This window comes from Cinclus cinclus, chromosome 4 (assembly GCF_963662255.1).
Source record: "Cinclus cinclus chromosome 4, bCinCin1.1, whole genome shotgun sequence".
Lineage (NCBI taxonomy): Eukaryota > Metazoa > Chordata > Aves > Passeriformes > Cinclidae > Cinclus > Cinclus cinclus.
In genome coordinates, this window is record NC_085049.1 from 43,415,211 (window position 1) to 43,441,031 (window position 25,821).

Consider the following 25,821-nt stretch of genomic DNA (forward strand, 5'->3'; position numbering starts at 1 on the left):
GGCCAGCGTTGGGGAGCTTTAAGGAGAAGCCGGTGGCTGTGCCGCGGGGCTGGACGCGGGGGGCTGTGAATTCCTGAGCGCCCGGCCCGGCTGCGCTGCGGAGCGGTGTGAGCTGTTCCCAGTCACAGGAGACCGGGCTCTGACCGAATCTGGAGGCCTTACTCCTTACCGGGAATTTCTGCCAGTAATATTGCGTCTGATACTAAGACTTAATGTCACTTCTAGAAAAGAAAAACTTTTCTAGTCCAATTGAAAAGTTGTTGAAGTAGCAGTAGTTACACAGCTGTCGGCTTTTAGCTGCCTGTTAGGTCAGTGTAAAGGGGCTAGAGCCTAAAGAGTGTAAATATGCCCAGGGTTTGCAGCAAGCAAAACCGCAAAAAAGACTGTAAGACGTGAATTTTAATGTCTTTGTTTTAGTAGAGAGAAAACTTGAAGAAATTCAAATGAGGCGCACCACTGCCCCCCGCCCCCGTGTTACCACATTTTATAAATACTTAGACTGACTGCTGCACTTAAAATTGCTGATTGTTCCCGTGGTTAGGATCTGTAGTTAAAGTGTTTTGAATGCTTTCATTTTTGGGTTATATCTGGATCGAAGTTGCACACTTTGACCACGTGTGTATTGTTAATTGGGCAGTCTTTCCCATTTGAAATGGGTTGAATTTTTTTGTTCCTCCTCCTTTACACTATGAGAACAACCTTTACTGTTAAATGCATTTAAAAGTATTTAGTAGGGGAAAAGGAGAAGTTTTTTTGATGGGACATAGCTGTATGACTTCACTGGTAAGGAACTGCATCCTTCTAATTGCTGTAAGATGAGTTTGCCATCTGACATGGTGTACTGCTTATAAGTAAATAAGACAATACTTTTTGCACAGCTGCATATTGGCTATTTTTGTTATAAGTTGTTTTTATAAATAAAACTTGCTTTAATGACATGCTTGATGTTATAGCCAAGTGCATTTTTGCAGTGGATTTTGTGAATTATTAGTACTATTAAAATCACAGTTCACTTTTGCTTTTGAAGTGTAACTGGATGGCTAAACCTGCTTAAGTAAAACCATGAGGCATGAAAAGTTATTTTATTAGCTCTCTCAAGAGGCTCATTCAAATATTTTATCTCATTAATTGTCTTTTAGAGTTGGCTGGTCAAGATGAAACTGAGAAAAGGCTGTATGATACAAGCTGAAGTTTTAAGTACACTCATGAGGCATTTAGAAAATTAGTAAAATTGATTGGTATTGCTATTAGCATTAACAAGTGAAGGGAATACATGTTTGAGTCACGTTATTTTTATTAGCAAAATTTGTCACCCAGCTATAAGTCATTTGCCCAAAAGATAATAATGTGCTGATATCAGCAGGTAAGTATGCAAAAAAAATGGCTTTGTATATTAAATAGTTGTGTAACTCTGGACCAGGCCCAAATCAAAAGATGCTGTTAAAAAAAAAAATTCCCTGCAGCATTTTACCTTTTTTTAATCTCTCTTCTGGTTGTTGATTATGGGGCAAACAGGCTGTGGGCTGGGGATGCGAAGGGAGAAGATTCAGCACAGCAAGTTTAATCTCTAAAGATTCTGCTCCTGAGGGGGATCACTGTGACTAAGGCAGTCTGTGAGGCTTCTTTTGCCAGGAGTCATCGCTTTGTTCCAGACTTTCTGGTTTCAATACTGCCAAAACCTGCAAATTTTTTTTGTATGAACTCAGTTTTACTTATTAAATTGCTTTTCATTATGCACTTTGGCATAGTGTATTCTGTCTTGCCTTTTTTATAGAAGTCTGTTACCACATTAAATTCTGGGCTCTCCTTTTCAGTTCTGCGTGCTGTTGCTTGTCACTGTGCCACCTTTTTTCCCGTGGGGGAGGGTGAACAGTGGAGCATGCACAAGACACAATACTAAGAAACTAGAAGTTCTGCCTATGGGTATGTAGGCAGCGTCAAACCACAGCTCCTTTGTATTTCATCTCTTCCTCTTGTCTCTTCCTTTCCCCTACCTCCTACATGCTTATGTAACAAGGCCTGATTTCAGGCTTAATTAACTATGATACCATGGGGGGGGAGGCGGGGCAGAGATCTGAAAGATAGATGGATTTTTGTCCCCTCTTGCTGTTTAACAGCATCCTAGTATTTGACAGAGAAATTTTAATTTTTAGAAAATTCTGTTTTACTAGAGCCTTGCAGAACAGCCCATAGAGGCAAGCCATCTTTAAAACGTGTGTCTAATTCACTTGTTAATTTTACACTGAACTTTCTATATAAAAGTCATTGCTGATAAATCAGCACCCATTGGTAGGAACAGAAAACTTTTGTTAACAACTCAGTGTGGTGTATTTTGTGGTTAGTTTCTAAGACACTTGTATATGCTTGCTTTAAAAGAAAGACCTCCTAATAACTTTGTCCCCACTACGGGAAATAGTTCTTAAGTGGGTGTGTGAAGCATCTTATCTATCTTGGAGTTGAGTAGAGATTCTTTTTTTTTTCCCTAAAAAAAAATAAGCAGTGGTCTTTCACTTAAGGAGTATATTTATACTTATGTCATGTCTTACCTAAAACTTCTGCATGCTTGAAATTTGAATTTAAGCCTTTCAGCTGAATACTACACATAATGCCATCTTTCTGTTAATCAAGTTCTCTTTTCAAGAGAACTGGAATATATAGAAACTTCAACGTTTCCTTATTCATTACAAAATACAGTACTGTGAAAAGTTGATTAAAGGACTTGGAATTCTGTTATTTGTATTGTAAGTGTGTGCATTCATGTTTAGTTGGAGTACCTCATTTGAGGTTTGTGGGCCAACTTATGTCGTTGTTGCTGCCCTGGTTTTAATTTTTCTTGTTCTGCTGAGCAAATCAAATTTCTCTTTCTCTATTTGCAGATGATCTTATTTTCCCCTCTAGAAGTGGGCGAAGCAGTTAGGAGCAGGAAACAACGAATATAGCAATAGAGATGGATGAACAAGCCCTTTTAGGGCTCAACCCTAATGCTGATGCAGACTTCAGACAAAGAGTATGTAATGAATTTCCTCTAACTTGAGATGGTATTGCAGTGCAAAAATCTCATGTTTTCATGGGGGGGGGGGGCGGGCAGGGTTTGTTGAGTTTGTTTTGTGAGCCAATGTGTAGGGTTTGTGGTGGCTAGTACAAAATAAAGTCATGTTGCAAACATACAAGCTGAGGGGTGTGTATTATCAATTCTGTTACACTTCAGTTCAATTGCACTTGATAGGCATAGAATTTATTTTTCTGGACTCTTAAGTTTTTTCAGTTCTTTGTACTTGTTGCTCAACTCCTTACATAGATTCTCATAGAATGAAAATCAGCCACAGAAAACAATTTGCTTGAAATTAGCCTGTTGATTCCTAGGGTTTTTTTTAAATTATAATTTTAATGGATTACCTAGGTTTAGTGTCTTTTTATTGAAAAGTGTGGGTTTAATTGTAGTGAAGCTGTACTGTGTTACTGTAAAGTAGCTTAAGAAAGTAATAATGGTATGTGGGTAACATTTACTGCATAAGAGATGCTCCTATGAGAAGACATTTATGTAACTGTTTATTGATTAATTACATCTGCTAACTGATTACTGTGTTGATTTAACTGTCTACAAGATAACTCCTACTAAAATCAGGAATGAGGATGTTAATACCATGGTTTGTGTTCGTAAAACACATCCTGGAATGTTTAAAACAGTTGTGAATGTGGTTTGATATGCTAAGTAGCCTGTTAAATATGTTGGTTTTGGGTATTTGTCCTTTTTAAAAAGATGGATATAGCTAATCTTTAGTGATCTGTCAACAGAATATTTTTAAAATTGGAGGCTTTTGTGTTTGACCTTTTAATTATGCAGTCTGCCCAGTTTTGAAATACTTCATAGCAGAAGGGCACCTACCTTTTCCGCTGTCATGTAAGATGTAACATAAAGGAAGTATCAAACCATTTCTAAGTATAAGAAAATCATTAGTACTTAACTACAGGAAGTGAATTCTTATTTTAGAACTTAGTTCTGAATAATTACTTTGGGAGATGACTGGTAAATGGAAACATTTATGAAGTAATGCAAAAAGCAGCCCCTAAAAATATCCAATAGCCAAACCACCCCCTTGAAATACCTGCATTCCTAGAATTGAAATAATGTTAATCTAATCTCTGCTTCAAAACTTGCTTCACTGTTCTGTATTACAGGTCACACTGAGCCTTAAAGCAATTAAATCAAATAGCTGTTGTCAAATGCTGTTTAGAAGTCCTGATAAGTAATGTGATTATGTAAAATTTGGTAGAGGTTTTCTCAGTTTCTGTGGAAGATTCATAAACTGACAATTGTCCAGGTGGTCAGAGTTTGAATGTTTTTTTAGCTTGGGATATTGAATACAAGCAAAGTGATGCAACAAAAACAGTGAGTTGTTTTCAGTGAAAAATCTAAATTACCACTGCTTCAGAACTTGTGGCAGGAATTTTAATTTGGATGTGACCTTCCTAAATGGAAAGGCCCTGAGCAAGCTGCTCTAGTCAACTTGACTCTGGAGGTTCCATCTAAACTCAACACTTCTGATTCTATGACTTCTGTATTCAAGTAACAAAAGTCTTTGCATTGAATTTGAAGTGGAAATGGTTACCTATGATATTAACATTTGGAAAAAAGCCTGCTTAGTGCTAAGGTGATTAGGGAGCCACTGGAATGTATCCAAATAGTGTTGGTTTTTTGAAGAAGAGCTGTTAAATGCAAGGGCAAGTGTGAATGAGATGTATTGCCATGTGCTTTGGTATTTTTAAAGTGAAACTTGCCTTGATTTTTGCAGGCACTAGCCTACTTTGAACAACTCAAGATATCTCACGATGCTTGGCAAGTCTGTGCAGAAGCATTAGCTCAGAGTATATACAGGTAATGTAACTAATAATTTCTTATTTTCATTAGTAATATGTGTGGGTCTGATTTAGGTGTGCAGCAAACTAAATTGTTGAAAGTTAGTATGGTCTACATAGTATTTTTAGTATCATAGTTCATCTGTGGCCCCTGTATAATGCCTTTCAAGGAAGAGCAATGTATAAATTAAACTCCATATAAATTTAGTAGTCTAAAGACTGCTGATTTTTTAAATCCAGGGAAAAAGAAGTGCTGAGACTTTCCCACTGTGAGACTATAGATGTTATATGTAGTAATCTCATAAGTAGATCCTTTCCCCTGTTGTGTGGAGTAGGTCATCCCATTTTTCAAGCTGCAAAGAGTGTGTAATCACCACTGGTTTTGTACATAGCTGTGTATTTACCTCAAAAATAATAGGTTGTTACTGTTTTACAGAATAATTCAGTTTGGAGGGAAATTGAGAGGTGCATATCTCCTGAATAACAGCAGTAGTTTATAGTGAATGCTTTTTTTAAAATGGTTTATCAAAGCTACAGACTCCATCAGAATGTGCACTAATTAAAACTATAAAGATTAGAAATTATTATCTTAAAAAATACATTATGGTTGTTGCAAGTTTTAGATAGTAAGATGAAAAAGCATTGTAGATAACAGAGCATATGGAATGTTTATGCTTAATCTATACCTGAGTTTGTCTTTAGCTTTGATTTTTAAGATGCAGAGTACAACTTGCACACAGTGGGCCTCAAACATACTATTGAAGCCTGACAGATTTTTGTAAGGGCAGGATACAATAAGCATTGAAGTTTTGTTTGTTCAGTACTGAAATCAAACCATAACAAATAGGTAGCTGTAGAAAAAAGGTCTAGTATCAAACATAAATATTAGTTTAACAGTTGCTCATTTCTACCAGATTAGCTCCTCCACTATTTGTCATTTTTGCTTTGAAGTAACGGTAACAGCAGGTTTGTTTTTTTTCTGTTGCCAAAGGGGCAATCTGATTGTAATATTTGAGGATTTTTTTTTCATGGAAATGTGTACCATATTGCTTCCAGTAACATAATTTTCTGTTCTAGTGATGATCACATCAAGTTCTTCTGCTTTCAAGTTCTGGAACATCAAGTGAAGTTCAAGTGAGTAATTTTTCTTGATACCGTCCATATACATCCATTTAATTTTCCCTTTTTATTCTGCTTGCAAATAAACTTAAAATGATATCTGTTGCCTAGTTGTGATTGGTGAGGTGTCTGTAGTCTGGTGCCGAGAGCCGTCTTGTATTTCTTTACCTTTTCCTTGCAGAGGTTTTGAGCAGTGTGCTCTGCTCTCAGCTAGTCTAACACCTGTGTATGGCCCTACACAGACCCAGTTAACAAGAACTGCTTGAAACTTAGCTATTCCTGTCTGGAGATTCAGGCCTTACTCTGTACTCTCACTGATTTTTGCAACCATGCTTTGTACAGAGTCCTGAACTTCAGACAGAGCCCTATTCATTCAATAACCATGACAGAGATGTTGAGAAATTAGTCTTTCCAGTGAGTGGTGGTTTCATAATGCTATAATACTAGAGAAAAATACTTTCTAATAATATCAGTGTCATTGCACAGAACTATATTTTTTTCTCACTTTGGGCTCCCTTGGTCTGGACTTGAGCATCATGGAATCTTTGAATATTGTCGTGACTGCTTTTAATACACTGAACGGGTCAGGAGTTTAGATAGGAATAAGATGTATTTTGTGACTGATTTTTACAGTTTGGTATTAGTGCAAATGTTAAAAACTTTATTTACCTGATTTTGCCTCACTGTCCAGTTTTCTCTGCTTATTTCCTTCCTGTCAGCTGCTTCCTGCAGTATGTTTTCTCTAGTTTCCTGCTACTTATTTTCTTAAAACATTTTCAGTAGGGTGGGTTTTTTTCTCTCTTTAGTAAATAGATGGCTGTGACAGAAACACTGGAGTCCCATTCAACAGTCATTCCTGTTAAGGACTGCACAAGCCTATAGATAACTCCTTTTACAATAGAGTACTCTCAGCTTCACTAGTCCTGGCAGAGGTATGGCTTGTAGTTGAGGTGGGCTGGATATAATGTCACAATTTTCCAGGACTAAATGTACAGCATAAAGCAGAATTACTTCCTTGGGTTTTTTGACATAAATCTGATTGGAAATGTAGTGTAGGTCAGATCAATGAAGGACTTCTCTCACTCAGTAGTGCTAGTCTTCAATGTGCAGTAAACAAGTTCAAGCATATACAGATGTCTCTTCCTTCTCCCCTTGGCCTATGGTCAAATGTGTATTTTTATATTTGTATATAAAAATATTTTATACTTTTTATATTTTTATCTGTCATAAGTCCTATCTCTGATGGACTAGCTTTTTGCAAAATTTCAAGCTTCTACTCCAATATAGGAGGCAGTAATGCCTTAAAATGTGATCCATTACTATGGGTAAAATAATTTGGTTTTTTTTTGCCTTTGAGTCAAAATTTTAACATGCAAATAAGTTTGTAAATTGCTGTCCTAGAAACTTTTCATTTACATTAATGTGGAGCATGAGTGTTGTTGCTTGTCATGAAGAACAATTGCATTTTGACCTCAATATTTTTTGTTTCAGATACTCTGAACTTACTGAAGTCCAGCAGCAGCTAATTAGGGAAACACTCATAACGTGGCTGCAAGCACAGGTATGTATGTCCTTCACAGCAGCCTTGCATGTTAGGCTTTTAGGCTAACATAGGGCATTGAGCACATTCTAAATGTTTAATCGGTTGTTTGAGCTTAAAGATTGCTTGCTGGAGATATTTGATATCTGATTATTAAAGCTTTGTGAGAAAACTTTTACATCAAGTGTTGTAAAGAAGTCCATGCCTGAACTTATTACTAGATATGTAGTTCTTGTATCAGATGACTGTGGTATAATCAATTATGTGTGAAATAATGTGTATTAAAAGTTCCCCTTTAGAGAGGTATAATACAGATTTCTGATGTTCCTGAATGTTTGGAGGAGGAGCAGGCTTACTAATTACTTTTCTAAGACCCTACTAAGTGAATTCTTGTTTATTTAAAATGCTGCCATATGTTTGTCTCTCCTTTATTAGCCCCACAGCAGAGTATGGACTATTCTTCCTTGTGGAATTAGTTACTGTGGCTGAACTTGTAGTAGCAGCCCCACCCAGGAGTTTGCAGTTGTCAGCAGAACCGTTGCCTGTACCTGCCATTATATAGCTGTCATTCCACTTCTGCACTGAAGAGTAACATAGCTGCTGTGTAGAAAATTTAATAGTAGGAAATAGAATATAAAACAACTTTTAAAAGAACAGATCATTATGAAGTGGGTTGAATTGCTTTTCTCTTTGTGGCAAACTGTTCCATTTAGGAGTTCATAAAAGGGAAAGGAGAGGAGATTGGAAGTGACTGTTTGGGTTTTTTTCCCCCTTAGATTTAGGAACTTCCCTTACTATTCTTAGCACTAACATTTAACACAGGCACAAGCTAGCTACCAGAGGACTGTAACTTTCACCAAACTGACAAATGACTTTTTAGTCTTTGTGTAGTACACTCAATGTCTTGGTAATGAATGAGAAAGGCTTAGGACTGTATCACCCATAGAAAATATTTTCCCTGTAGCATGACAATTTAGCCAATTTTTCTTCAAATTCCTTGGAAATGTAAGGGTTTATTTGTTGGTCCCAGCCAGGAAGAGGGTTAGTACATTAACTACTACAGAGAAAAACCTGTAAGATTCTTCTCTAATTTATTAAGAATATACAGATGAAATGTCTTGTTTCTGCCAGATGCTGAATCCCCAGCCTGAGAAGACTTTTATTCGCAACAAAGCAGCACAAGTCTTCGCATTGCTTTTTGTTACTGAGTATCTCACAAAATGGCCCAAGTTTTTTTTTGACATCCTGTCAGTAGTTGACCTTAATCCACGAGGTGTGGATATGTACCTCAGAATCCTGATGGCTGTCGATGCTGAGCTGGTGGACCGGGATGTTGTTCATACATCAGAGGCAAGTTATTATTTTGCATTAACACTTGTTTTAAAATTTAAGAAGTTCTCTTATTGTAATTAGAGCAGAAGGTTTTCAGGTATGCTTTTTTTCCTGTGGCAGCTCTGCCTTAGACACATTACGTGGTTTAAATTCAAAATATTACATTTAGCTTTGTTGTTTAGTGTGTTTTATGATTCCATGCTTTTCAGCTTTTTTCTTTGCTTGAAAGCTTGCAAACAAAAACTAATCAACCAAGCTTGCCAGTTTGATGCTAGATTGAGATTAGTTTTTGAAATGTTAATTTTTTCTAGTGTGTGTTTTAAGGGGTCCAGACATCAAAAGTCCATTTAATGATTTAGAGAACTGCTCTTCTTTTTCTGCCCTTTTTTTCCTCAGTATTTGGGCATTGTGGATAATAAAAGGGAAGACATAGGATATTTTGGTTTTATTTGTTGTAAAGGAAAAAAACATTCTCTTTGGGTTTCTGATTTATTGATCTTGGTCTGAGACATGATGTCTGGCGGTAGATACAAAAATGCTACTAATTTGACAAGATGCTTATCTGTGACAAGAGTGTATCATTTTTCTCTATTGATAGGAGGCTCGTAGGAACACCTTACTAAAAGATACTATGAGGGAACAGTGCATTCCAAGTTTGGTGGAATCGTGGTACCAAATCTTACAAAATTATCAATATAATAACTCAGAGTTGACATGCCAGTGCCTTGAAGTAGTTGGAGCTTATGTATCCTGGATAGATTTGAGCCTGATAGCCAATGAAAGGTAAGAAGGTTTTGATGGAAAGGGTTTGCAAAATTTATCTTGGTAGTGTGCTGACTGTATAGAGTGAAATATATGTAAGTCCCTCAAAGATGATTTTTAATTCTGTTTTTGGAGTTTTGGGAATTTTAAGAGAGTGGTTTGTTTTTGAAGCCAAGATGATATAATGGCCAAACTAAACACTATTCAGTTTGCTATGTTCTCTTTAAGATGTATAAAATGTTGAGTTTTGTCAGTACAGTAGAAAAAGAAGAATTGTAAATAGAAATCACTGTAAATATGCACATAAATATTATAAAGCTTCTATACAATGTTACTTTGTACATATAAAACTAAACTTTTTTTTTCTCTGAAGGTTTATTAATATGCTGCTAGGTCACATGTCTGTGGAAGTTCTCAGAGAAGAAGCCTGTGATTGTTTGTTTGAAATCGTAAATAAGGGAATGGACCCAATTGATAAAACGAAACTGGTTGAGTCTTTATGTCAAGTATTGCAGTCTGCTGGCCTCTTCAGTATTGATCAGGTTTGTGTATTGATTTTTAACAACAGTTATTACTCATAGGTTCCTGACAGTTCTTAAATAAGCAGATGCACAGAAAATTATAGAACAGTCCATAGAATAGAGGGAAAGTACTTTTGCTTCTGCATCAAAGCTGAACACTTCTTAGTTTTCTCATTCTTAAATTTAAGAGCTTGTTATTAATGTTCATTATAAATTTGAACACACAGGATTTCATTGTAGAAGCAAGGTCTTATGTAACTCCTCTGTTCCTCTCCTAAAGCATGTTGTGCTTTCTGTTAATATTGCTTCTGTGTTTCCTTGTCTTGAATCTTCCTTCCTTAATGATTCTGTAATAGGTATTGTAGCCAAGATAGCAGATCTAATGTCTCATCCTAAAAAATTCTATGCATAATTAGGTAGAGGAAAGAGCTTTGTTTAGGACATGTATGCTGTTTTGTGTGTGTGTACTATTAAACGTGAGGCTTGAAATGCTTATCTGTAAACTGGAAAAGTATATCTACTAATTAAACACACATTGTCTGGCTGTTTCCGTGTATAAGGAACAGCTCTTCATATGGACTTGTTGCTCTTTCTCCACAGCAGGTAGTGAACCTGTAGTTCTTAGATTGCAAGGCTTTTACCTCTTACCTTTGAAACCTTTGTTCAAATTTGTATTCCTACTAATAAAAATCTTACCTCAGTCTTTCTTAGGTAGGTTTGTTATTCTTTCACTTTTGTACAGTTATTGTAGAGATCAAAATGTCTCTTTGAGACGGCTGCTTTAGGAGTAACTATTCTGATCAATGTTTGTCTGCAAAGCAAGCCAGAAGTATTTGATATTGGCCCACTCTTACAGGCAGTACTGAAAGGTACTTGCTATCAGTATTTCTGAAGTGAACTGCAGCTGGTAATTCTTTGAAGTTTGTCCATAAAAAGATTTTTCTCTTTTACAGCCTAAAATTTATGGTGAGCATGTGCTGCTCCTTTTATTTTGAACCTGCTTATTGCTGTAAAGAGAGAAACCAACAAATCTGAAGAGATGAAGCAAGCTACTGTTGTGTAATGGAGGACGGCCAAATCTGGCATGCTTTAACTTCTTTCTCTCTCCATTCCCAGGGGGAAAAAGAACCAGTTGTAGGCAATTGGTAGTTTCCAGCTAGGAGACAATTGTTGGTTTAATTCTATATACTAGACATGGGTAGTACAGTCTGTAGTCTCATGTTATTTAAACATAAGATCTGCTAGTATTTTTAATCAGGTGTCTTTTCTTGCAGGAGGATGATGTGGATTTTCTGGCCAGATTTTCTAAGCTGGTCAATGGGATGGGGCAAGCATTAATAGCTAGTTGGACTAAACTGATAAAAAATGGTGATATGAAGAGTGCACAAGACACTCTACAAGCTATTGAAGCAAAAGTGGCCCTGATGTTGCAGCTTCTAATTCATGAAGATGACGACATCTCTTCTAACATCATTGGCTTTTGTTATGACTACCTTCACATCCTGAAACAAGTAAATATGTCTGACTTAAATTTAACACCAATTCTGACGTGATTTCATTTGATTTTTGTGTGACTCTCTCATACTTTGTGCAAACTGATTTGCAAAATAGGTTTTTTTACTAATTAACATTCTGTTTCTTTAATGCCTGTGCTCATGCTATTCCTGTAGTGTTGTTTAGAGATCTGAAGGAGTTGAGTTAAATCTCGTGATAAGGAGAAAGGCAGATCATATGGCTGTTAAAAAAGCAAGCCTTTCTCTTAGTCAGTAATGAAGGAGTTAGAATACAAATACAAAAAAAATAACACTTGAATTATATTTTCCAGCTTTCTGCACTTTCAGACCAACAAAAAGCTAATGTCGAGGTAGGTATTTATTTTTTACTATAGATTCTATACTTCAAGGACACATTAGTTCAGAATATTCCATTTTGCTGAAACAAATCATATTTCATTTATATGCCTTACTGTGTATGTGACAGTAATTAAAAGTGAAGACTTAAAACTAAGGGCAGTGTGTTCAATCTTTTGCTAAGTAACTACAGTTGTTTCTTTAAATAGTAAACCTATATTGAATTGTATATGAAGATGAAAGCTATTTTAGAGCTGGTTTTCCCAAATAACCCTTAAGCATATGTTGGCAAGCTCCTCTGCAGGCTGTACTGTTCAACGAATATTCTTAAATCAACATGGAAGGGTTGTTTCCTTGAAATTTTTATTTTTATTAAAACCTGCCATAATTCCAAAGGATTGGAAGAGGTCTAGAAGGATTGTCATAAATACAACTCTTAATAATGTAAGTTAAGTTTAAGAAAGAAGCAACAACTGAGAGATAACAGTTGTAATTATGAGCAGTTGTATGTTAAACATTACATTAAATATACATTAAGTTCAAGTAGAAAATCTTAAGTTTATATATAAAATGTGGAGTTTATGTCCAGTTTTGGAAGTAGTAAACTTACACGGATTTTTCAGCCCAGTTGGCACCAGTGTAGATGTACTAATTTGGATATTGAACTAGTTGGATTGGTGTAGTTGAGTCATAATTTCATGCAGCTAACAGGTGTGATTGCTTTTCCTATACAAAGAAAACTGAATTCTGTACCTGTTCTATAATGAAAAGTTGAGTTTGGGTAACTGTGGTATAGAGTACCTTGATCTCCTTTTGTCTAATGTCTGTTTATTGGATTAGGTAACAGAGAAAGATAACTTTGATAATAACACTGAATCTTTTTATTTTGGTGACTGTCTTTTGTTGTTACAGCTAGATTAAATTATGTTATTACTACAGTACCCTTAAGACACTAAAAGGTGGAATATCTTACTGTCTTGAAATTTGTTGGTTAAAGTTGCTTTCATGCTGGAGATTTTCATGTTGCAAATTTCTTAATTCTTCAGAGCAATTACCAAGGATTTACATTAAACTGAGAAACAATTGTAACAATTTTTTTCTTTCATCCAACTATAATAAGAAAGTAATGGGAGATAGTCTAAATCTTATTGTTGTTTGTCTTCAGCTTTAAATAGTGTGCTTAGCAGCATTCCTTTAAAGTTTGCACTTCCAACTTGTTCATTATTTGAACAGGAAAAAGGGGGTTGTTTATTGTGTTTCTTTCTGAAGTTCCAAAGTTTTTTTCTTATCAGCAGGATCACATTTTGGTTCTTAGAATGACAGGTCTTTCTAAGTATTTTCAGCTGCAAGTGTATTGCATTAATGTTTTGCAATTATTTTTTTGTTAAATATCACTCCTTAGAGAGAAGCAGATGCTTCTCACAGGTCATGTTGACACTTGGTGTCAAAGTATCTATTTCTGCAAGATAACCAGGAATTTCAACTCAGTAATCTAGGTTTAGTTCATTGGTCCATTTTTGTAAGGATGAATTTCAGGTTTTGCAGTTAAAATAAAAAGTAGTAAAAATGATTCATTTGTCAAAAGGTTTTTTGTTTCATTTGGTTTCATTCAGGCTTAAGTAGAGCTAAGGCCAAGCCTTTATAATTGTTTTAGTATGTACCAGCAGTCCTTACAAAGATTATATTGCAATTCATTGCTATAATTGATCTGACAACTTGCTACTGTAAGTTATGGACAAGGTGTAGAGAGACCCTCCCATTGAGTGACAAGGTGCAGAAAGGGCCCTCTTGCTTTCTGAACTTCTCAGAGAGGAGTCTAGGTGCACCTGGACCCAGTCCTTCTCCCAGACTTAGTCAAGGTTTATGTATAAAGGATTGTGTAGGTGTAACTGAAGCTTTTTGCAACTTTGTTCTGCAAGATTAAGGATGGCAAACCAAATAGATGTTATGTATTCTATTGATGCTGATGATAATGATTAGACTAAAAGACTTGAATCAGAAGTATTTACCACATGCAATAGATAGTAGTTATAAGTACTACAATACTACTGTTTCTTGGAGCAATGTTGAAACAGCAGTATTAAAGATGGTTAAATAAGTATTGAATAGGGATTGGTGGTATGCACACCAATTACTATGAACTATGAGAGAAGTTGATGTTATAGCTAAGCTGACTTATCACTTTAAAATGGTATCTTGGACAACCTGTTTAGTTTTCCCTGCCTAGTTTAATAATCTTGATTGTTTTCAATGTGAGCTGAACAGCACAAATTTAAAGCAGGAGATAAAGCTAGACAATACTATCAGAGGCTGAGAGCTCCAAAATGTCTGTGCTGTCTGTCTGGAATAGCATCTGTGTTTTGTTTGGATATAATCTATCTATGTCTCTTTTGATTTCAACTGTTAACTTCTGCTAAACCTCTGAAAATAATAGTTCAAAAGGGATTAAAATTATTTGTAACTAACGTAACACTAGCTTCAATGTTTTCTTTACCTATAGTATTTTTAACAGTTGTTTCTTCTAACTTGTCTGCTTCTATGCTTACTGTTCTGTTTTTATCCTAGGCAATCATGTTGGCTGTTATGAAGAAGTTGACATACGATGAAGAATATAATTTTGAAAATGAGGTATTGTGTTGTAGGAATAAACAAACACATGCAACTTAATTGTTTGTAGTAAAACTTGCTCACACTTAAAATCTGTGTTTTTCATAAAATAAAGATTTAAAGGTAGGAAGCAAGGGTCCATAGGCTGAGTTTTTTACCTATATGGAAAGCTTTTAGGTATGTCTGCATAGGACAAAACAGCATAGCAAAGGTATATCCAAGCTGGCTGAGTTAACAATATTTGACTGTGTTTGTACAGAGCTATTGCTAGGCAAATAAGCTGTGCTGATAAATAAATGTAGCTGTTGAGGTGGCTAGTTCAGTGCAAATCTTCATGTTTCTGCAAAAATCATCACTTCTGTCTTGCAAAAATACTTGAAAAATATTATATAATGAAACTTTGAAAAGATGCTGCTTGAGCTACTGGAGATGGTAAAAAATGAGCTAAAGGTGGGGTAAGGTCTTTGATTTAGTTTTCCTTCCACGCTTAAAATCTGTCTGCCAACAGTAATGATTATGTGAGACAGACTTACTTTATTCCAGGCTGTTCAGAGAGCTATAGTCTGAAAAGAGTTAACTTAAACTGTATTCAGTCCATCGTAAGTGTCATCAGTCCAATTTTAAAACTAAGCTACATGCTAAGAAAGAATGGCTTTGAGGAGTGAGTCAGTTTTTAAGAACTGAGTCAATAAGGCTTTGCCAAGAGCATTTTGTCTCGTGTACTTTTGGCTGATTTTCATTTTGAAAAGCATTTTTAATATGTTTCTGGACTAAATGCAGTGGATCTCAACATACTATTTCCAGCCGTAAAAGGAGCCTGCTGTTATGTTGCAAGAGCACTGGATGATCATTATTGATTTCTGAGTGTGCTATACTGATTTTGTATGTACGTAATTTTACTTTAGATGTAATTGTCTAAAAGGGTTACAGGTGAATTTAAAAATGAAAATAAGGACTTTACTGATGTGATTTTTTTTTTTCTTTTTTTTTTTTGTAGGGTGAAGATGAAGCAATGTTTGTCGAGTACAGAAAACAGTTGAAACTGTTGCTGGACAGACTTGCTCAGGTTTCACCAGAATTACTGTTGGCATCTGTCCGCAGAGTTTTTAACACTACACTTCAGTAAGTTGGGGTTTATAGCATGTTTTGTATGATGCCTTTTTGGGCTTGGGTTTTTGTTTCCCTTTTTTGAACCAGCAGTCTGTAGTGAAAGTGTCATGCAGCAAGGTCAAGTCACTTGGCAGAATGAGCTCGTTACAACTTAATGATAAATACGACTCATATGATCTGTTACTCGGCTCCTTGGAAAGAAAAAGCTTTCTTTTTGTTACTTTAAATGGCAGCTTTTCTTTCCTAGAGATGTTTCGTGACATTTGTCACTTACCCACCCAGCATGAGCTGTTTGGAGAGGTGTTCACTTTGCCACATCTCATAAAAATTTCCTTGAGGTGTAAATATTATGCATTGCTTTTATCAGAAAAATAATGTTGGATGGGCGGAAAAAATCTAAGTGAAGTATTTTGGTAAAAAAAAAAACATAGTAGATCTAATCCTGGAAACTGCACACGAGTAAAGAAACATTACTACTAGTTCCCTGGCTAGGAGGAGAGTTATGTGTATACAAATAGAAATTCAGTATTGTTTGTGGCTACCATGTACCTTAACTGAGCCTCCTCTTAGGTGAAGCTGAATGGCTTGTCCTCGTGTCATAGTAGGTGGGTTTGTATCTAAATAAGCACAGTAGCTTTCAAGCTGAAACTGGCAAAAGAAAGTTGGTGGTGATCTGGTGAGGAGGTGGTATTTTGGAGGACGAAGTCTCTCAGAAGCATCCTGTGTAACTTCCTTGGCCTTCCAATGTTTTCTGAATTTAAATCTGTTCTTTTTATGTTGTGCATCTGAAGAAGGCTCAAAAGAAACTATTAACATGGTATAATTGTGATTATTTCATAAGGTACTAAAGACTACCATGATCTTCATATTCTTTCTCTAGGAACTGGCAGACTACACGATTTATGGAAGTAGAAGTGGCAATAAGGCTGCTGTATATGTTGGCTGAGGCTCTTCCTGTATCTCATGGTGCTCACTTCTCGGGTGATGTTACTAAAGCTACAGCTTTACAAGACATGATGAGAACGGTGAGCATGTCTTGAGAGCTGTTTAAAAGTGCCACTAAAGACTGGAATGTTTCAGTTCAGGTGGCTCATTTTAATTACCAGCATGTCACTTAGGTTGCAGTTAGATTTTATAAACATCTAAAATACTGACTTGCTGATGTTTTTATTTGTAGCTGGTGACTTCTGGTGTTAGTGCCTATCAACACACATCAGTGACCCTGGAATTTTTTGAAACAGTGGTTAGATATGAAAAATTCTTTGCTGTTGAACCTCAGCACATTCCAACTGTACTAGTAAGTTTCATCTCTTACATTTTTAACTAGGTGAGACTAAAGTTCTTTAGACTTAGGAACTATTTTCCTATTCTCTAAAGGTCCTTAAGGAAGCTGGGTTTCTTAACTTGTTGGATAATTAGATTTTCCCCCTGCCTTGTTTAGGCATTCTAAGACTGAGATGCTTTATTGATTGCAGATGGCATTTTTAGATCACCGTGGTCTTCGTCATACAAGTCCCAAAGTACGGAGTCGAACAGCTTACCTCTTTTCCAGATTTGTCAAGTCTCTTAAGTGAGTAAATAAATGTATCCAAATGGCACTTAATTTACTACACATAACACTTCTATATGTCCCAGTTGTCATTGGAACAGGCTGGGCTTCAGGTGGACTGCAGTGAAGTAAAATACCAAAACAGTGTTCTAGCAGGATTGTTCTGCTGTGTAATACTAAGGTAGCAGTGGAAATATTTGTCACAGAACAAAGAAGTGAAATACATATGCCTGGTTTATTTTGATCAGATGTTAAAGCTGACCAACTATATAAATAAATGCCTTTTCTACTTTTTCTCAGCAAGCAGAGCTGAGTGTGAGTGGATCTGGAGACTTTCAAGAGTAACTCTTCACTGTCCCTAACTAAATTTTAAATAGTAGTATTAGAATTTATACTGAAGAAGTTTAATCAGTGTATGAGTCTTTTGAACAGTCCTGTCCTGTTGGTCTTATTTCACAGGCATGTATTTCATTTAGAGGCAGAAGAAGCTCAGAGATGGTTCAGATTTCAGCATGCTTTTATTTTTCAACTGTTCAAAATGCTTCACTGAAATGATGCATATTTTTTAAAAATGAGGGAAATTAATTTATTTTGCACAATGCCATGCATTTATTTGGCCTACCACTAGCATCACACCCATAAGTCAGGTTTTTCTGCAGCAGTGCTTTGGTATTTAAAAGGGATTCCTATATGGAGAAGGTGGTTTAGCATCTAACATCACAGCTTAAATAAATAAATGAAATGTCTTGAAACTTGTAGAAGTGAACGTACTTCTAAGTTGTGTTATGTACTTGTGTTTTACTTCAGTAAGCAAATGAATCCCTTTATTGAAGATGTTCTGAACAGAATACAAGACCTGATGGAACTGTCTCCTCCTGTGAGTATTTGCTGTAGTTTTCTGTAGTGAGTGAGGCTTGCACTTATCAGTGTGCCTCAGTACTTGCTGAATCGTAAGGTTAGAATGCAGACATTTAAGCACAAATAATTATCCTGCTTTTTTTGGTGTGAGATGACTTGCACACCTTACTTTTGTACCTAATTGTAATAATCTTGCTTTTGTGGGTTTCTGGGAGTATAGGGTAGAGATGGGTGCATATAGAGAAGCCTGTAAATTTTGAGAAGAGAGCCTTGATAGAGGACACTTAGTGAATTATGACTGTTATCTTCCATTTTAGGAAAATGGCTACCAGGCACTGTTAAGCAGTGATGATCAACTTTTCATTTATGAAACAGCTGGAGTGTTAATAGTCAACAGCGAATACTCTGCAGAAAGAAAACAGGTTCTGATGAGGAATTTGTTGACTCCACTGATGGAGAAGTTCAAAGTATTGTTAGAAAAACTGATGATGGCACAAGACGAGGACAGACAGATGGCACTGGCTGACTGCCTCAATCATGCTGTTGGGTTTGCTAGGTAGGTACAGCACAGTAACACTGTATGTTTCTGGTTTGAGTAAAAGAGAAATACAAAGGATTTACTGGGAGGCTGAGATTTCTATATTATTGACCTAGAAAATCATGAGTGGTTGTAAAATTTCTTGTGATAGCTGAGAAAATAAGTCTCCTTAGAGTCTGCTTTGAATGTATATGCAGAGAATATTGAGCAAGTTCATAATGAATCAGCATCTATTTCTTTGCACAAATAATTGCATGGAGCTAGTCTAATCATATGTTGTTGGTAAATTGTTAGAATTTAATTCTCAAAACTGCTAAAGTGATTCTACTTCATGTGAAAGTATTCTGTTCATTACTTTCACTGTCTGGCTCCCATTTCATGAAATGGAGTATTGTAGTTTCGTGCCTGGATTGGAAAGCATTTGTTCTCAGTGTTACTGCTTCTTCATTGTACTGGAACATGAGTTTCTGTAAAACTTGATATGTGCTTTTACAGCCGAACCAGCAAGGCTTTCAGCAATAAGCAAACTGTAAAACAGTGTGGATGCTCAGAGGTTTATCTGGACTGCTTACAAACATTTCTGCCAGCTCTCAGCTGTCCATTACAAAAGGAAGTTCTGAGAAGTGGCGTCCGCACTTTCCTTCACCGCATGATTATTTGCCTAGAGGAAGAAGTTCTTCCGTTCATTCCTTCTGCCTCTGAACACATGCTTAAAGATTGTGAAGCAAAAGATCTTCAAGAATTCATTCCTCTTATAAACCAAATAACAGCTAAGTTTAAGGTATGATATTGCATAAGCTTTTGAGGGTCAAAGTGTTGCTGAGAGATCTCCTTTTCTACTCCCAGAAAAACAGTTATGTGTTAGAAGCCTTCCTAAAAATTAATAAATAAGTGTATTTTGAAAGCTGCTGTTGGGAAACATTCTTCAATCACAGTCACACATTGCTGGACTCACAGTGATTAAATTACTGGTTTTTTTTCTTTGATCAGTCTTAATATTTATATTGTGTTTAATTTTTTTGATTTGATATTTTAAAATACTGCTTGCAGCACGGATTTGTTTTATTGACACAGTTAGCTTCATGCCCTCCGTTATAACATGGTAAAATAAAGATCCTAGCTCTGTAGTCTCACCTTGAATACTTTAAAGGCGTAGTAAAGAGATGATAAAAGATAAAATCTTGCTGAAGCATTAGGAAGTTAACATATGGGTTGCCTCTTTGTGGAATTCTGATGTGACTGAATAGCACACACCTTTAGTTTTTTAATTCATAATTAATTTAGTGCCCTTAAATATATTTCTCACAAAGTGTTGTAAGTGACAAGTTTATTCTGTTATATCAGTAGGAAAACCTTTTCTTTAGTAATCCTTACAGAAAAGTTCTATAAAAGCTGGCCTGTTGCCAGTTTTAATATCTTAGAGATGGTATTTCCAGAAACTTGAAGTTGTCTGTCTGAACAGAAGAATAAAAAATCCTGAAAAATCTTTTCCTACACAAAATGGGGCTAGACAGGACTAGTTATTTTTGTGCAAAAGGCTTAAAATAGGTGGTGTGTAAGTTAAGGTGCAGTAATGTTCATGGTGACCCTGATGCAGTTTGCTGTGTTATAAGTTACTGCATAAAAGTACTAACATTAAAAGTAAATTCAAGCTGAGAATTCTAACGAGCCTTCAAGTTTTAACTTCTACATGTTCAATTTCTCTTTTTGAGCTGACACCCTCTTGTGATCTTCACAGACACAGGTTTCACCTTTTCTGCAGCAGATGTTTATGCCACTACTTCATGCTATTTTTGAGGTGTTGCTCCTTCCAGCAGAAGAAAATGACCAGTCTGCTGCTTTAGAAAAACAAATGTTACGGAGGAGTTACTTTGCTTTTCTGCAGACAGTAACTGGCAGTGGAATGAGTGAAGTCATAGCTAATCAAGGTAAGGAATTCAGTTGCTCAAAGGATAGTACTATGCTTATTCTCACCTATGTTTTATCTAAGTAAATTATTAGCCTATCCTGGCAAGTACTATTAACTATTTTACAGTAGAATGGATTATTGGAAATACTGTCTTCAGCTCGCCTGGTTCAAATTACCTTCTGTACAGGAATTTGGGGTTGTGAAGTCCAGCTATAATGGGCATATTCTTCCTATTGATCATTTCAGCTTAATGTTTTCACTGTGCCTGTTAGGACAAGAACAGTGTATCTGTCTTCATATATCATTGTATTTGTCTGGTGAATTGGTAATCATACAATATATACCAATGTATAGCAGTGTTCAGACTGCTGGGCAAGACCACTCACAGCTGCCACTATTCATTGTGTCTGTTTTTGGAAGGACACATCAGTAAATCTGTAAACTTTTATTACTGTTGCCTGATCTTGTTATGTATGGTAGCAGGCAGCATGTGACTTAATATATGTGTAGTTACCAGGTTTTCCTCATCTTTACTGGCCAGATGCAAATCAGTTCTTTTTCACAGTGGGAATTTGAGGTCAGACATCTAGTTGCTTGATATTTTAAGTGATTCTTTCTATTTGACTTCCATCAAAATGACTAGGGACTTGAGAAAGTTTAAAGTGACTCACGTGATAAGTGAAGCTCAGAATTCTTTTCCCCTGTTCTAAAATTGTGGTAATAGTGCTGGGAAAGGAAAAAGTAGCATTAAGTTCTGAGAGATCTCTTGAAAGAGGCACTTGGTAGTTGGCAATGGGCCAAGAATTTTTTAAACTAATCAAACAAATAAGCATAGATGCAGCGCAGAAATTTTAAATGTATGAAAAATGTCTTGTCATATGTTGCAACATAAGCCAACTACTTCAGTGCTGCTGAGTTTTAATTAACTCTTCCAAGTTTAGGTAAGAGAGCACATTTGTATTTGGAAACAGATCAAAGTATTGCCCTCACCTTTGTGTGTGTTAAAGGCCAGAAGAGCAATTTAAATCTCCAACCTTAAAAAGAAATTATAACCTAAATAAGAGTTATCTTGCATCGTAGGGGAAACTTCCCAAAAATATTTGAGATTTGTGCAAAAAAGAGCTATTTTGAAGTTGAAGCATGTCTTCCAGGTCAGTATTTATAAAAATAGTGTATGAGTACCAAAACATTTTAGGCTGCAATTTAAAGTGATAAGTTCATTTTAATGTGTTTAAGGTGCAGAGAATGTGGAACGTGTGTTGTTCACTGTCATTCAAGGAGCAGTGGATTACCCAGATCCTATTGCACAGAAGACTTGTTTTATTATTCTTTCTAAGTTGGTGGAGCTCTGGGGTAAGAATGTTTTTCCAGAATTCCTTTCCATCTGCTACTACCCATGAAGCAATAACAGAACTTGAAATACTGTTTTTCTTTTTAGGAGGTAAAGATGGACCAGTAGGTTTTGCGGACTTTGTCTACAAGCACATTGTTCCTGCGTGTTTCTTAGCACCTTTGAAGCAAACGTTTGACTTAGCAGATGCTCAGACAGTACTGGTGTGTATTATGGATGGTTTTTTTGCATTCATTCCTGTGGGGCAGATTCAAGCTAACAGACTTAAAAGAGCCATGGGGTATTAAAGATTGTCATCTCAGAAATAAAATCCCATAGGTTTTGTGGGATTTTTTACATTTAAGTATCTGTATGATTAATTACTGAATATTGTGGTAGTGTATCCTATAGTTTACCTAGGCTCAAAATAAATTGGAGATCCAAGTATTTAACATTGACCTGCATTACTGATTAACTAATGTTCAGTGAAAGCGAGCACACAGAGTTGGCTGTTCTCTAGCTTATTTTTGGTTCAGCTGTGCAGAAGTTTTTCTGATGAGAGTGGAACAGAACTTGGAAGGTCAAGACTTGGCATTGTGTGAGGGGAAAATGAAGGGATAATGGCATGAACTAGCCCTTGATTTGGGCCTCATTAGGTTCTTTAGCTTTGAATAGTGAACCAGTAGACCAATGCAACAGTCAAATGCTCCATATTACATTTCAGGCTTTATCAGAATGTGCAGTGACGTTGAAAACAATTCATCTCAAAAGGGTAAGCTTCATCATACTTCACAGGGGTAACTCTCATAGGTTTATTTCTAGTGGTTTTATCAATTTCTAAAAGTTAAGTACTTACTAGGATGAATTCCTACTGTACTGTTATATAAAATAACAAAGTGATCATAATGCTTTGCATGGATACAGTTGTTCTACCTCTCGATAAATTAATGCAAAACACTGACTCTTCATTAAGGAGAAAAATCTGCTCACTTTGTTGCTGTTCCAATTCCAGGGTAACTTACATGAATTAGTAGATTCACTTTCCCTTGGTAGATCTGTTGGGTTATGTTTGTATTCTGCCAGTTTGTGTAGTAATCCCTCCTGTGCTGAAAGTTATCTGATAAATATAGGGAAAGAAAACAAAAACTGAAGTGTTAATCAAAATGTTTGTTTTGCTCAAAGGGTTTGGACATTCCATTTTATTATTGCTTAGTTAACTGTAGATTACATAGTCAATGCTACAAGAGGAGAAATGTTCATCTGCACTTGCTGCTGAATTTTGCAATGGGAGTAGTATGGTAAAGCAGTAGGCAGATGCTAATACCCAGTTATTTTATTTCTTCAAATGTCAGATAGCAAAATTAGAGCTGACTCCATAATTAACTATCTCTTACAGCTGAGATGTAACAAACCGTTTGGCTCTATTGTAATTCTTACTTCAGTGCAATTTTAATGCATTTCTCTTCTTTGTAACAAAAGATACCAAATTGCCATAGAACCTTTAATGCTAAGATTGAGAATTTTTTTTTTTTGCTAACAGCTGAGAAAAACATTTGAAAAACATTCCTTTTCTGTAAAATGGAGTAGGCCACCATACATACAGTATGAGGCTATGATTTTTCCATATGTAAAAAAATGTGTACTGCTTTTCTTTAGGGTCCTGAGTGCATTCAATATCTTCAGCAAGAGTATTTGCCTTCTTTGCAAGTAGCTCCTGAGATAATCCAGGTAGGAGTTCCTGAAAGAGTATTTGGAAAACTCTTTAACAATAATAAATATTAAATGGGGAGAAATGGATACTTACAAAATTAACATCCTTTCATCCCACAGTAAAATTTACTCAGTTATTGCATATGAGAATAGGATTAATTTATCATAAGAAGTAAAGATACTGCAAGGGTACCTTGCAAAAAAAAAATTGTCTAGATTGTCTAAACAATCTTCCTACTTTAATTCAAATTTTAACTTGAAGATATCCTTGTAGATATTCCTGTTTCTGTCTCCTCAGCTAGAAGTGAACTAGATATCCTGTATTTGAAGAAAACCCCCAACCAAACAAGTGGTTTTTCGCCCTAGAATGCATTTGGACTATCATAGCCTTTTCCAAGGTTTTATCCATAACATGCTTTTCTTCAGTTGTACATTAGGAAAAATACAAATTAATATCAACGGCTTTACATATTAAAGTATCTCAGGTTGTTTTGTTGCTTCGTTTAGTTACTTCTTAGTTATTTCTTTTAGTTATTTCTCTGTTCTCTTTTACAGGAATTCTGTCAAGCACTTCAGCAGCCTGATGCTAAAGTTTTTAAAAATTACTTAAAGGTATAAAGATTTTTTTTCTTTCAAAAGCTTTTAGTTCCATTTGAACTTTACCATACCATTCAGTCATAGTAGTGACTTGAAGTCAAATCAAAATACTGAATTATTTAGTAGTTTTTAAGCTGTTGGGAATCTCCAAGTAGTAAAGCAGTTAATTGGAAAGACAGAACAAACAATAACAAACTTACTCTATAAAAAGTCACTCATTCTTGGCACCTCACCATCTCAGTAGTTTGATATTCTTGTGGCTTTGTTTAATAGCTGAAAAATGTGATGCTATAATTGCAGAGAATGTCAGAATGCATCATTTTAGAGGGTGTGAGCGTAAACAAATAGCACAAGTCACACCCTTAAACTTAAGGTGTTGGCCAGTATGTTAACCACAAAAATGAGCTCTGTCAAATGAATTCTCTTATAACTCAAGCGTTCCATGTCTTACATTTCCTTTGTTTTAATTTTTAAAAAAATAATTTTTCACAGGTTTTTTTCCAGCGAGCCAAGCCCTGAGGAAAGTACTGGAATCTCATGTACCTGTTTCCATAATGCAGAACTCTGGTTGTTAATTTATAAAAATGCTAACTCTTGTGCCATTCAAACTGGTTTTATTTTTAAGAAATGTTGCTTTGTTCTCACATCAGTATGTACTTTAACCTTCAGCAAAAAAGAAATGCAAATTCCCCACCTGCGTCTGACATGAAGGTATGTGACAACATGAAAAATTATCTGTATACACAAACTTTTATTATGTATAGGATGATTTAAGCTTACACTATAACACATACAGCAAGGAAATTACACTTATTTTTTAAATTAAATGAATTAAATGTAAAAATACCTTCAGACCATAGCAATGGTTATTAAAATGTGTACATTTTTGATACGGAGTAAAATGTTTTAATAAGACATAAAATTCATTTGTTCATGTATGGTGACATGAAAATAAAACAATCAAAGTCCATCTTGTAGATAGTCATTTTATTGAAGTTGTCTTAATGATAAAATATATATATATACCTCCTATAAAACAGATTGGTGTAATAAATGATTTCACTTAAAAGTAGCAGCTGGTTCTATCTTTTTTTTTTAATAAAAAAAATAAAATTTGATCCGGTGAAATGTCTTAAGTCTCTCTGAATCATTTTAGCTGAATCTTTAAAAGCTACAGCATTATTGAATCTTCTGGCAGTTACATCTGAGTAGAATCTGGAAATTTTTCTGGTGCTTAGGTAATAAATTATGTTGTTGCCTTATATGTTGGAAGGTGCTGGCAGAAAGAAAGAATTGCATTCACTGCAATATTTCAGTAGCATTAGTGGTCTATATGGTGATTTTTAGTAGAATGCTGCTACTATTATTTTTTTAATTCTGTAACATGACGGGTTTTTATAGGGGTAGGGGAAAGTTCGAGTCTTGCCATGCACTGGATTTATAATACTTTCCTCATGAACTTATGTCCACAGTAAAAAGCTGACTTACCTCTAGTGTAATCAGATGAACATTTTTCCTAGATTCTCTGGTACTGTGTTCTTCATTAACTTTAATTGAAAAATAAATGGGAAGGTGGGTCAGAAGCAGCATCAGGATCAGAGTGTGGTGATGTTTTGAGTATACTGCCATTTC

General features: G+C 35.7%; 1 protein-coding gene across 3 annotated transcripts; it reads left to right on the forward strand.

Moving 5' to 3' along the window:
• Positions 1-1,633: 1,633 nt before the first annotated feature.
• On the forward strand, positions 1,634-25,159 carry XPOT (exportin for tRNA). Of its 3 annotated transcripts, none has more exons than XM_062491980.1 (25): positions 1,634-1,923; positions 2,877-3,007; positions 4,794-4,876; positions 5,935-5,991; positions 7,468-7,537; positions 8,648-8,866; positions 9,447-9,631; positions 9,984-10,152; positions 11,406-11,642; positions 11,957-11,995; positions 14,547-14,609; positions 15,586-15,710; positions 16,579-16,723; positions 16,876-16,995; positions 17,174-17,268; positions 18,055-18,124; positions 18,423-18,661; positions 19,139-19,424; positions 20,382-20,571; positions 21,789-21,905; positions 21,991-22,106; positions 22,607-22,654; positions 23,539-23,610; positions 24,124-24,204; positions 24,682-25,159. In XM_062491980.1, exons 2-25 carry the CDS (start codon positions 2,948-2,950, stop codon positions 24,706-24,708), a joined length of 2,913 nt encoding a protein of 970 aa, XP_062347964.1. In that variant the 5' UTR covers positions 1,634-1,923; positions 2,877-2,947; the 3' UTR covers positions 24,709-25,159. The 3 variants fall into 3 exon arrangements, 2 of the variants coding, with proteins under 2 accessions (XP_062347964.1, XP_062347965.1); XM_062491981.1 differs by having other exon boundaries at positions 24,148-24,204; XR_009933158.1 differs by lacking the exons at positions 23,539-23,610; positions 24,124-24,204; positions 24,682-25,159 and adding an exon at positions 21,633-21,703 and having other exon boundaries at positions 22,607-22,652.
• The last annotated feature ends 662 nt before the right edge of the window (positions 25,160-25,821 follow it).